Source organism: Neofelis nebulosa, chromosome 17 (genome assembly GCF_028018385.1).
Source record: "Neofelis nebulosa isolate mNeoNeb1 chromosome 17, mNeoNeb1.pri, whole genome shotgun sequence".
Classification (NCBI taxonomy): domain Eukaryota; kingdom Metazoa; phylum Chordata; class Mammalia; order Carnivora; family Felidae; genus Neofelis; species Neofelis nebulosa.
In genome coordinates, this window is record NC_080798.1 from 49,626,282 (window position 1) to 49,640,196 (window position 13,915).

General features: G+C 40.2%; 1 protein-coding gene across 1 annotated transcript in view; it reads right to left on the reverse strand.

The window, feature by feature from the left end:
- Positions 1 to 13,915, reverse strand: part of RFWD3 (ring finger and WD repeat domain 3) — a 42,765-nt gene that overhangs the window by 11,839 nt on the left and 17,011 nt on the right. The window contains exons 4-8 of the mRNA XM_058706224.1: positions 13,243 to 13,313; positions 11,435 to 11,626; positions 11,247 to 11,338; positions 2,597 to 2,711; positions 1,873 to 2,101 (exon numbers count right to left, since the gene is read on the reverse strand). Of these exons, the coding sequence (XP_058562207.1) occupies positions 1,873 to 2,101; positions 2,597 to 2,711; positions 11,247 to 11,338; positions 11,435 to 11,626; positions 13,243 to 13,313 (699 nt within the window). The remainder of the gene's footprint in view (positions 1 to 1,872; positions 2,102 to 2,596; positions 2,712 to 11,246; positions 11,339 to 11,434; positions 11,627 to 13,242; positions 13,314 to 13,915) is intronic.

Genomic DNA, 13,915 nt, shown 5'->3' on the forward strand with positions numbered 1-13,915 from the left:
TTATCAATACTAATCTATGTATTTCCAAATTCTTTTATTTGGAATTTGTCAATTTAACACTACTGAACATAAGTATTAAATCTCGTTTCAAATTGAATTAGCCCTTGGAATATTATTTTAAAAAAGAATTTGAGGGGTGCCTGGGTGGCTCAGTTGGTTAAGCGTCCCACTCCTGATTCTGGCTCAGGGAATGATCTCATGGTTCATGAGATCGAGCCCTGTGTTGGGCTCTGCGATGACAGCGCAGAGCCTGCTTGGGATTGATTCTCTCTCTCCCTCCCTCTCCCTCTCTCTCTCTCCCCCCCTCCCTCCCCACTCTCTCTCAAAATAAATAAATAAACATTTTTAAAAAATTATTAAAAAAATATTCCTAGTCCAGGGATGCCTGGCTGGCTCAGTTGGTAGAGTATGAGACTCTTGATCTCAACGTTCTAAGTCTGAGCCCCACGTTGGGTGTACAGATAACATTTTATTTTATTGATTTAAAGTTTATTTAGAGGGAGAGAGAGAGTGTGCGCACATGAGCAGGGGAGGCACAGAGAGAGACGGAGAGAGAGAATCCCAAGCATGCCCCATGCTGTCATCGCAGAGCCCAACACAGGGCTCGACCTCACGAATCATGAGATCATTACCTGAGCAAGAATCAGGAGCGGGACACTTAACTGAATGAGCTACTCAGGCACCCGCCCTCCTTTTTTTTTTTTTAAAAATTTTTTTTTTTAACGTTTTATTTATTTTTGAGACAGAGAGAGACAGAGCATGAACGGGGGAGGGGCAGAGAGAGAGGGAGACACAGAATCGGAAGCAGGCTCCAGGCTCTGAGCCATCAGCCCAGAGCCCCACGCGGGGCTCGAACTCACAGACTGTGAGATCGTGACCTGAGCTGAAGTCGGACGCCCAACTGACTGAGCCACCCAGGCGCCCCCTCCTTTTTTTTTATTTCAGAGAGAGAGAGAGAGAGAGAGAGAGAGAGCGAGCAGGTGTGTACATGAGCAGGGGACAGGGGCAGAGGGAAAGAGAGACTCTTAGGCAGGTCCCACACTGAGCATGGAACCCGACACGGGGATCACGACCTGAGCAAAAAATCAATCAAGACCAGAGCAAAAATCAAGAGTCGGACACTCAACCGACTGAGCCACCCAGGCACCCCAAGATAACTCAAAAAAACTAATTATCTTAAAAAAAAAAAATTCACTGTAAAATGAATCTGTGACAAGGGCAACTGGGCGGCTCAGTCGATTGAGCATCCAACTTCAGCTCGGGTCATGATCTCACGGTTTCTGAGTTCGAGCCCCACATCGGGCTTGTTGCTGTCAGCCGGTCAGTGCAAAGTCCACTTTGGGTCCTGTTTCACGCTCTCTGCCCCCCACCCCCAAACTTACGTTCTCTCTCTCTCTCTCAAAAAATTAAACATTAAAAAAAAAAAAAATCTGTGACCTTATTTATTAAAAAAATTTTTTTGCCCCTAAGTAATATCTCTACACCCAACATGGGGCTCAAACGTAAGTCACATGCTCTACCAAGTGAGCCAGGGAGGTGCCTCCACGGGGCATACAGGGAGTGCTGTCCTTCTCCTTGGCCTACACTAGTAACCCATACTTCCAAATGCCCCATCTTCCTCTTACTTTATCACGGTTATTGGCATTTCTGAGCTCTTGGTGAACAAATCTACAGGATGAAGCCAACACTTTAGCCAGACACTAAAGATACCTTTGCAGTACCTCAGAGGACCTGCATTAACAGACTAGGAAAGGTGATCTGGTGGGCCGGGGTCAGTGTTCACCCACTAGTGAGTCCTGGATTCTCCAAAAAGAGAGAGAAATAAATGAAGTCCAATAATGAACATGAATGCTGAGGTTCTGGATGGTTCACCTGGCAGGAAGGAGGACTGAGGAGAAGGCTGTGACACCACCAGGCAGCTCAGAGTGTCACAGTATGTCATGATTCGGCAGTTTCCTGTCTGAGACACCGTGAAGGTCTTCTGGAAACGGTACTTGTGCCGGCCCTGGCTGGAGGGCAGGCAGCTTAGGAAACGTGCCTGGGAGCCCCCGGGTTGCTGTGAAATCTGATCCCGATGCTGCACAAGAAGTTTTTGCAAATCCTAAAGAGAAAAAGATTTTGTAAATGTGCAGCCTTTTCATTTGATATTCCCCTCATGCACAATTCCTTGATTTAATATGGAATGTTTTCTCCATTATATGAAAACGCTGACATGAATCCTAGAGGACTGATGCGGTTTTCACAGTATTTCAACCAGCAACTGAACTAAGGAGAGCACAGATCATAAAATAGTAGCGTTCAAAGTCTTTAATGGTCATTTTGTCTAAACCCATCATTTTAGGGGTAGATTCAGGGAGGTAAAAATGACTTAGGGTTCAAATTATCAGCTAGCTGATTCATTTTTTAAAAGTTCAAATTGCAGAGTTCACCCTCAAGTGTGCACGCTGCCCTAATCAAGAATGAAACACTTGTTCTTGTTTACTTCCTGAAAAGCTTGATAGATCCTTCTTTGTATCGGAGAGGAACGGAAACCCAATTTAGATTCCTCTTCCATTTTTATCCCGAAAGCTCTCTGGATGAGAAAGGGCAAACCTACCTGGACACGACTATGAAGCTTAGCGCACTCATCAGTGAGGACTTGAAGTTGGAGCCGGCACTGCGCCGATTCTAACTCGGCCTGCTTCCTTAGCATCTGCTCCTTTAGTAAGGAACTAGAAGGGGAAGCCAATGACAGGGGGAGATTAGGAAGGCGGCAAAAGACCTCCCATCAAGATGTCAGATTAAGTTCATGCTCTGATATACACACTTTGCTGTAAATATGTCGTGATGGTGAATATGAATGGAACAAAAGAGAAAGCTCTCACATCCAAACACTACAGAAAAGTAGCATGCAGGGCTGAACTCTTGAATCACTGAGGTTCAGTGTTAAGGAAGGCAGTGAGGACGAGGAGTTTGGCTCTTACCATGGAATGAGACTAAAAATGCAAAAATGCCAAATGAGGGAACAGAGCCAAGCTTATCGCTTGAGTTAGGGCCAAAAGAGTAAAATGGCCTGTTAAAAGACCACAAAGTTATCTGCTGGATTAAAAGAAAATAATAAGCTGCCAGCTGTTCATCAGATACTGAAATTAAGTAATACTACAAAAATGAGGCTGAAGTTAAAAAGATAGAAAGTATATACCTGGAAAATACTAAGATCGTTTGGAATTCAACAGCATGAATAGGTATAAAGAGGAATTATACATAAGGAAAAAAATACATTCACCAAGAACAAAAATAAATTTGTATGTACCTAAAGACACTTTCAAAATATGAAATGCAAAAAAAAATATTTCCACTCCAACAAGATAGGATAGAAAAAAGATGAAAGCTGGAAAGGAAGGGATAAAGCTGCCCAACTTATCTTCACAGATAATTCAAGAGAAGTCACAAATTATTAGAGCTCAGCAAGGCGCTGGAATTAAGATCAAGAAAATTAGATTGGGGCACCTGGCTGGCTCCGTAGGAGTAGCATGTGTCTCTTAATGTCGGGGTCGTGAGTTCGGGCCCCATGTTGGGTATAGAGATTACTAAAAAAATAGACTTAAGAAAAAAAAGAAATTTAGATCAAGTATTTCCCATATGCCAGATAACTGATTAGTAAATGTAATACAAAAAAATTCATTCACAACAGCAAGTCTAACAATAACAACCTAGGAATACAGTGAAAGGGCATGCCAAGACCTTTATGAAGCAAAGTACACTAGTAGAAGGCACAAGAAAACAGCGAATAAGCGGAAGGATATTATAGAATGCTCATGGCTGGAAAGACTCAAAATCATGAAGATGGAACTTCTCAAAAATTTAATGCAATTTCAATCAAGATTTCAAAAGTTTCCTTTGAAATCTTGATTGAAATTACATTAAATGGAACTCAGCAAACTAATTTTGAAATTAATACGGAAGAGCAAAGTGCCAAGAATAGCAAAGTCAATTTGAAGAACAAGGTGGGGGGACATATTTTAAAGCTGCGACCTGGGAATACTGGGGTGAGAATTAACAAAGAGACCACAGAACCTAAGAGTAGTCCGTTCATATACAGAAACTTAATCTAGCGTAGAGGTAGCAATGAAAACTTACACAGGAAGAACATATTACTTAATAATTACACTACAACAACTGGCTATCTGCAAAACGAGATTTAAGAAATATTCAAAACCTATGTAAAAAGCAAAAAATTTAAAGACCTTTAGATGATGTTACGTCTTTAAGACTTTGAAGTACTAGGGACAAAAAAACCCACAAAACAAGTAATAAAGGACTGTGTTAAAATTAAAAACTCATGTTCAACCAAAGATACCATAAACAAATTAAAGAGACAAGCCCAGACTGGAGGACTATATCTGCAATATACACAAGCAACAAAGCATCAGTACAGCTGACCCTGAACAACACGGGTTTGAGCCTCGCCAGTCCATTTACTGTGGATTTTTTTCAATAAATACATTGGAAAACTTTTTGGAAATTTGGAGCAATTTGAAAAAACTCACAGATAAACTGCATAGCCCAGAAATATGGAAAAAATTAAAAGTGAGATATTATTGTAAGGATAGAGCGAAGAATACATATAACATATAAAATATATGTTAACCCACTGTTCATGTTACCAGGGAGGTTTCTAGTCAACAGTAGGCTATTAATAAGTAGTTCAGCTTTGGGGAAGTTGAAAGTTCTATGTGGATTTTCCACTGTGGGATGGGCTGGCACCTCTAACTCCTGGGTCAACTGTATAAGGAAAACACAAAAAACTATACAGATCAGTAAGAAACAAGCAATGTATTTTGCTCAGTATCAATGAACAAATGATATAAGCAAAACTGACAGAAGAGTATGTCCAACTTCATTAATAACTTAGGAAATGCAGATTAAGTAAATACTATTTCCCTTCGTGAGACCATCAAAATTAAGTCTGATAATACAAAGCAGACGAAGTATGAAAAAATAAGAAATCTGGCTTCTGCTGGCGGGAATATATATATTGGGAAGAGCTTCTTGGAGGAACAATTTGACAGGATCTAGTAAAAGCTGAAATTATATGTGACCTATGGTAAAGTAATTCCATTTCGAGACCTAAGGAGACCATTGCCGATCTCTCTGCACCGTGGCTTATGTTAACAAAAACTGGAAACCACCTTAACTGTCCACAACTACAAAATATGGATAGAAAAATTCTAAATTAGAGAACTAGAAGACTATACAGAAGTTAAAATGAATAAGCTAGAGCTATACGAAGTTGGATATGTGCCCCAATCATAATACTAAACCAAAAAAACAAGTTACAGAGGAAAATCATAATCCAATAACATTTGTATAAAGTGTAAAAACTTCCTAAATCATACTATAATATGATTTATAGCTCCTCTGAGGAAAGTGATGGAATTAAGGACATGTAGCTCACAAGGAAGCTTTTGCTCTCTCTATCTGTAATGATTTATTTATTTACTTAAGGCCTTAAACAAATATGGCAAGTTGTTAAGATCTGATAAAGTCAACTACAAGGGTGCTCATTGAAGTCTCTATTTATTGGCATTTTCAAAATGTTCACATTTTCTAAAGAGGATAGGGGGCATACTGATTATGTGTAATCAGCAAGGTTTATTTTTAATTTTACTTCCAGTGTAGCTAACATACAGTGTTCTATTAATTTCAGGTGTGCAATATAGTGTTTCAACAATTCTATATATTACTCAATGCTCCTCAAGGTAAGTGTACTCTTGGGGTGCTTGGGTGGCTCGGTAGGTTGAGTGACCAACTCTTGATGTCGACTCAGGTCATGATCCCGGGGTCGTGGGATCATGTCCCGTGTCTGGCCCTGTGCTGAGCATGGAGCCTGCTTGGGATTTTCTCTCTCCCTATGCCCCTCTTCCTAGATTGTGCACTCGCTCTCTTTCACAAATCAATAAATAAATAATAACAACAACAGTAAGTGTACTCTTAATCTCCATCGCCTATTTCACCCATCAACTGCCTCCCCCCACCCCCCCGCCCCCATCTCTCCTCTGGTAACCATGTGTTTGTTCTCTATAGTTAAGAGTCTGTTTTTTGGTTTGTCTTCCCCCCCCCCCCTTTGTCTAGTTGTTTCTCAAATTGCACATGAGTGAAATCATATAGTATCTGTCTTTCTCTGACTGGCTTACTTCACTTAGAATAATACTCTTTAGCTCCATCCATGTTGTTGTAAATGCCAAGATTTGGTATATATATATTACTTCTTTATCCATTCATCTATTGATGGACACTTGGGCTGCTTCCACAATTTGGCTATTGTACATAATGCTGCTCGAAACATAGGGGAGCACATATCCCTATGAATTAGTGTTTTTGTAAACTATGGGTACTCAGTAACGTGATGACTGGATTGTAGAAAGTTCTATTTTTAATTTTTTGAGGCAACTTCCATACTGTCTTCCACAGTGGCTGCACCAGTTTGCATTCCCATCAACAGTGCACGATGGTTCCCTTTTCTCCATATCCTCGCCAACACCTGTTTCTTGTGGTTTTGATTTTAGCCAACAGGTGTGAGAGGGTATCTCATTTCAGTTTTGATCTGCATTTCCCTGATGAGTGATGTCCACCATTTTTCATGTGTCTGTTGGTCATGTGTATGTCTTCTTTGGAGAAATGTCTGGTCATGTCTTCTGCCCATTTTTAAATTGGATTCTTTGGGGGTGTGTGTGTGTATTGATTTGTATAAATTCTTTATATATTTTGGATACTAACCCTTTATCGGATATGTGATTTGTGAATATCTTCTCCCATTCCATAGGTTGCCTTTTAGTTTTATTGGTTGTTTCCTTTGCTATGTAGAAGCTTTTTATTTTGATGTGGCTCCAATAGCTTATTTTCGCTTTTGTTTACCTTGTCTCAGGAGACCTATCTAGAAAAATACTGCTACGGCTGATGGCAGAGTAATTAGTGCTTGTCTTCTCTTCTAGGATTTTTATGGTTTTAGCTCTCAAATTTAGGTCCTCCATCCATTTTGAGTTTATTCTTGTGTATGGTGTGAGAAAGTGGTACAGTTTCATTCTTCTGCATGTAGCTGCCCAGTTTTCCCAATATTATTTGTTGAAGAAACGGTCTTTTTCTCATTGTGTATTCTTTCCTGCTTTCTCAAAGATTAATGGCCATATAATTGTGGGTTGATTTCTGGGCTTTCCAGTGTTCCATTGATCCACGTGTCTATTTTTGTGCCAGTACCATACAGTTTTGACTACTACATCTTCGTAATATAACTTGAAGTCTGAACTGTGATGCTTTCAGGTTTATTTTTCTTTTCCCAAATTGCTTTGGCTATTCGGGGTCTTTTATCATTCCATACAAATTTTAGGACTGCTTGTTCTAGTTCTGTGAAAAATGCTGTTGGTATTTTGACAGGGATCACATTAAATGAGTACACTGCTTTGGGCAATATAGACATTTTAACAATATCTGTTCTACCAGTCCACGAGCATGGAATGTCTTCCATTTCTTTGTGTCATCTTGAATTTCTCACATCAATGTTTTATAGTTTTCAGAGTACAGGTCTTTCACCTCTTAAGTTTATTCCTAGGTTTTGGGGTTTTTTGGTGCAATTGTAAGTGAGACTGTTAATTTCTCCTTCTGCTGCTTCATCATTAGTATACAGAAATGCAACAGATTTCTGTACACTGATTTTTCATCCTGCCAATTGACTGAATTCATTTATCAGTTCTAGTAGTTTTTGGTGGCCTTTGGGTTCTCTACATATAGTATCATGTCATCAGCAAACAGTGAAAGTTTTACTTCTTCCTTACCAATTTCGATGCCTTTTATTTTTATATTTTATTTCTCTTGTCTGATTGCTGTGGTGAGAGTGGACATCCCAGTCTTGGTCCTGCCCTCAGGGAAAAAACTCTCAGTTTTTAAGGATGATTGGTTTTCCATATATCGCCTTTATTGTGTTGAGGTAGGTTCCCTCTAAATCTACTTTGTTGAGGGTTTTTTATCACGAATGGATGTTGTACTTTGTCAAATGCTTTTTCTGCATCTACTGAAATGACTATGCTTTTTATCCTTTCTCTGAGAAAATATATCACACTGGTTAATTTGTAAATAACAGATCACCCTTGTATCTCAGGAATAAATCCCACCTGATCATGGTTAAATTTTTTTAAAATGTATTATTGGATTTCGTTTGCTAATACTCTGTTGAGGATTTCTGTATCTATGTTCATCAGAGATATTAGTCTATAGTTCTCTCTCTCTCTCTTTTTTAGTTCTCTTTTTTTGTGTGGTGTCTTTATCTGGTTTTGGTATTAGGGAGGCACTTGCCTCATAGAATGAATTTGGAAGTTTTCCTTCCTCTTCTATTTTTTGGAAAAGTTAGAAGAATAGTTATTAACTTTTCTTTAAACTTTGGTAGACTTCACCTGTAAAGCCAACTGGTCCTGGACGTTGGTTTGTTGGGAGTTTTCTGAGTAATCAGCAAAGTTGTTTTTTTTTAATTTTTTTTTTTTTTTTTTTTTTTTTTAATTTATTTTTGAGACAGAGAGAGACAGAGCATGAGCAGGGGAGGGGCAGAGACAGAGGGAGACACAGAATCGGAAGCAGGCTCCAGGCTCTGAGCTGTCAGCACAGATCCTATGCGGGGCTCAAACTCACAGACCGTGAGATCATGACCTGAGCTGAAGTCGGATGCTCAACCGACTGAGCCACCCAGGCACCCTGCAAAGTTTTAAATACAATCATATATTAATTGCGACACCTACAAAGTAAGCTTTTTAAACAAAATTGCCCTCTCTACACAGCTACCACGTAAAAATGCTAAGTATTTGTTGGACCAAATACGAAAAAATAAGGAAAAAAATGAAAATCACCTGTAATTCCACTACTCAGTGACTACCTGTAGTATTTTTTTTTCACTTTGCAAAAATATAATCACCATAATGTACTTTCACATGACAAAATATTATGTGCACTTTAACATCAGTTTAAATAAATGGGTAGAATTCTATCACATGAATATGCCAGAGTTTACTCAATCAGTTAATTCTCTCAGTTTGGATTATTAACAATGCTTACATTTTTTTTTTTTTAAGTTTCTTTTTGAGGGGGAAAGAGAGAGAAACAGAGCACATGAGTGGGGGAGGGGCAGAGACAGCGACACACAGAATTTAAAGCAGGCTCCAGGCCCTGAGCTGCCAGCACAGAGCCCAAAATGGGGCTCGAATCCAGGGATAAGATGATGACCTGAGCCGAAGTCAGATGCTTAACAAACCAAGCCACCCAGGCCCCCTGGATTATTAACAACGTTTAAATGAAAAGTCTCATTAAATAAATCTTTGCACGCATTTCTTCACAAATTGTTTCTTTAGAATAAATGCCTGCAGATTTACTTTTGAAGGCTTTTAAAGCATAGTGCCAAAGGCCTCTAAAGAGTTGTGTTGGTGTACATTCTTACCAGCAGTGTTGTGAGAAAACCCAAGTCCCTACACTTTTTCAGTGGGGGGATATATATTTTTTTAATGTTCTTAAAGTTTATTTTAAGTAGTGTTATTACCAATTGTTCTTGGGCTTCCAAAATGCTGATAATTTCTTGCACAGCACTACACGTGCAAAGCTTCACTTAGGAAACTTCCATGGAGAGTGCTGCTGTAGGAGGGCTTAGCGACACGAACAAACAAACGGGGGAACAAATGGCAACACTTAAGCTGTGTGCCAGATCCTCTTTTCTGTTATTGCTTTGTTTAAAGTATCATTAAGCCTATTCTAGGGAAGAGGAGATTAAGACTTGGAGAATGTTCCAAGTGGTCGTGAACTGTATACAAAAAGTAAGATGAGGAATTCCTGACTAAGGTATTTAGCAGCAGAGGCAGGCAGTAAATGTAATCCTTAGGGAAGAATCTGAATAAGCTACAAAAATTCCAGGGACTCACTCTGCTGGGGTCTGCCACCCACACCAGGTGTGAGGTATTACTGGAGAGCTATAGGTTTCTCTATGACTTTTGATTTGGAGAGGGCTTAAGACACCATGGTCTTCTTCCTTGGGTCACGTTACTACAGGCTTAAGTGTCAGAGCTGATTCCAAGTTGGTGGGGATAGCTAAGTGCTCCTGCGGAAGGAACAGCCACTCCATTCCTTCTGAATTTACCTGTTCTAATCTGCACATGGGCATTCAGGCCCTGAAAGCAGAAACTTACAAGAGGTACAGGGCACAGAAGAAATGAGCGGCAGGTCTACCACCTGTCATCCTTCTTTCACCTTCCCCTTCTCCCCCCCACCCCCCCCACCCCCTTATTTTAGACTAAGAGAGCCAGCGGGGGAGAGGGGCAGAGGGAAAAACAGAGCGAATCTTAAGTAGGCTCCATGTTCAGTGTGGAGCCCAATGCAGGGCTCGATCCCACAACCCTGGGATCATGACCTGAGCTGAAATCAAGACTGGGCTCAAGTGAGCCACCCAGGTGCCCCTTTCCCCCGTTTCAAGGAAGGAGATTTTCAGGATCCAGGTGTCAGTCTTCCCAGAATGAAAATATTATATGATGAAACAGTGGTTAATATTCCTTAGATTACAGGACAGAAACTTTACTTTAGCTGGCCAACTAAAATTGAAAACTAACGTTATCACTGAGAAATCCACTGGAAACTAATTTAGGCATGGCTGAATTGAGGGTCAGGAATCCGTCTTCCTCCACTGCTTAGCTCTGCTTTCTTGTGCACTGACTTCATTTTTAGATAAGCTCCCCCTACCCTATAGTTGAGAAGGTTCATTCAGTGAACCTGGGGCCTATACTCACTGAGCTAGCTGAAGCTGGAATTAGTTGTTGCTCTGAAACCGTATTTAAAAAAAACATTCATTTAACTTTCAAAAGAGGGTGAGAGAGAGAGTGCAAATGGGGGAAGGCAGAGAGAGAGAGAGAGAGAGGGAGAGACAGAATCCAAAGCAGGCTCCAGGTTCTGAACTGTCAGCACAGAGCCTGACGCGGGGCTCAAACCCACAAACCGCGAGATCATGACCTGAGCCGAAGTCGGACGCTTAGCTGACTGAGCCACCCAGGCGCCCCTCCAAAACATCAAGAACACACCATGCAGACCTCCCTCAGAAGACATCAGACGTGTATTTATAAATCACAATGGGAGAGAGATTGCCAGTGATCCCCAGTACGGTCCAAGTAAAGCCCGAGAACCACATTAAGTGTTGACTCATACCTCCTTTTTCAGATTTGCCAGGTAGTCAGATTCTTGTCACCTACCTTTTCATTTGCTCATGTTCACTAGTGTCCAGAGCTCTCAGGGTTCGGGCATAAAGAACCACGATGTCACTGTGCTTGGCTTTCTTGTTGCACTAAAGAGCCCAACAAGACAAAGTTAGTGTGGTTCTAGGAACCCTGACCTAACATGCTGACTGTGCACATGCACAGTCCTTATGTACGGTTCTTACCTGAGGACATTTTCGTGTCTGTCCCTTGAGCCACTTAGAAATGCACTTATACCCAAAGAGGTGCCCACAGCGTAACGCTGAGAGTCGGTGATCCCCAGCATTGGTCCAAAGTTCCAAACATATTGTGCAAGTGTCCCCTTCTTCATCATCCATAGGAACAGAAGATGGAAGAGGACTGGTCTTCTGGGGAGACTGGACGGAAACCAGAATACATTCAAATTAGAGAGAATGCATATCGGTCTTGAAGAGGATGTGTGACTGTCACATCAACAAAACCACACAAAAACAATACAAACCCAACTGAAAACACTGTAGCAAAACCGCAACAGTTCGGAACCACTTGCCATTCTTTGTTAAAACGCAAGCTGGCCAAATGTTTCTTAACAAGCCAGGAAAATACTACCATCCTTTCATCTTAGGAAATTCTTGGATTTTTTTTCATGCAAATGAAGAAAAGGAGCTATGTTTACAAAGATACAAAACAGAACAAAACAGACCTGGCAGTTACCCAGATAATCAACAACAGGGAATAGCAGGTTTGTTATACGTTCAAAATTAGATTCATAATCAACTCAAGTAGTTATACTTGGCTCATGTGAATCAAAATTAAAAACAAAAACAGAAAAACAAAGGATATAAACAGCTTACCAAAAAATACAAATGGTTCGTTAAGTGTTTATTTATAACTGAAAAATGCAAATTAAAGAGATCATTTTTTCATTTATTAGATGGTATAAGCTGATATCTGATGACACCAAGCAATGTTGAGGGTTAATGAAGAAATGGGCATGTTTATATATTGTTGCTACAGGTAGAAAGTGACCCAAATTGTCCATGGCATTATCTATAAAGACTAAAATACATGTATCTTTCCTTTTTTAAAAAATGTCTGTTTATTTTGAGAGAGACAGAGAGGAGAGAGCATGTGCATGTGAGCGGGGGATGGGCAGACAGAGAATCCCAAGCAGCTGTCAGCATAGAGCCTGATGTGGGTTCAATCCCACAGGCCATGAGATCATGACCTGAGCCAAAATCAAGAGCTGGATGCTTAACCGACTGAGCTCCCATGTATCTTTCCTTTGACAGAGCAATCTCTCTGCTAGAAATATACCTAGCATATATTCGTCACAAATACTTGCAAGACAACTGTACAAAGCACGCACTTGTACCAGGAAAAGAAGGAAGGAAGGAAGGAAGGAAGGAAGGAAGGAAGGAAGGAAGGAAGGAAGGAAAGGGAGAGCAAGAGAAAGAAGAAACAACTATAGTGTATGTGACAAAAGAGTTGACCAAAAATTTATTTATAGATGGGACACTATGCAGTGATTCATGAGAGTCAACTTTATGTACTGATAAAAGGTATAATCAAAACTTAACCTTGTTAGGTAGGTAGGACAAGTTACCCTCACATCTACCCCTACTTTTTATTTTTTAATATTTATTTATTTTTGAGAGAGAAACAGAGAGACAGAGCACGAATGGAGGAGGGGCAGAGAGAGAGGGAGACATAAATCCAAAGCAGTCTCCAGGCTCTGAGCTGTCAGCACAGAGCCCGACGTAGGACTGGAAACCACGAGCTGTGAGATCATGACCTCAGATCATGACGTCCAAGTAGGACGTCTAACGCCTGAGCCACCCAGGTGCCCCTACCCCTGCTTTTTTAAACCTATGAGGAAGCAGCCATATAAATGAGTAAGTGGACTGGACCCACACCCTGACCTCCCACCTACAAAGTCTGCAAATTTTCCACTTTAGCCTGCAGCCTCTTTAAATGCAAATCACCACTTCATTTAAAAGGATGCTCATATTACCTGTTTGGGAAGGGTCTCTCCTTCACGGATACTTGTAACTTCTTGTTCTGCTGAGGTACCTCCTACTTGGTCTGCCAAGTCATTTCCAGAAATGATAAGATTAGTAACGCACAAAAGAAGACAGAAGTCAAGAATGAGAGTCTAGCAGGAGAGCCTAGCGTATCACAGCTTTCCATTTCTAATTGGTAGTATTGTTTTAAGTTTCCTAAGTTGTAAGAGTGAATTTATTTTTTAACTTATTTTGGATATTTTCAAATATGCATAAAACTAGACTGAACAGTATAAATAACATGTAAGTACTCATCACCCAATTAAAAAAAAAAAATCGATCTTGTTGCCAATCTTTTCCCAACTAAGCCCCCCCAGCCCCATTATTTTCTTTTACAAAGCTTAACAACAAACTCTAAAATGTCATTTCACTTATAAAAACTTTTGTAATACTAACTGATAAAGATTTCTTTTTACATCAACACTATCCTTATCACGCCTAACAAAACTAATAATCTCTTAATACTAATACCCAGTTCATATTCAGAATTTCCCAGTTGTTTTCAAGTTACTCATTACACTACATTTATTGCTATCAGAATCTAAGCAAGGCCTCCACAACGAGTTTGACTGTTACATACGTGATGTTTTTTTCACTCTAACAATTCTTCATTTTTATCCCTTC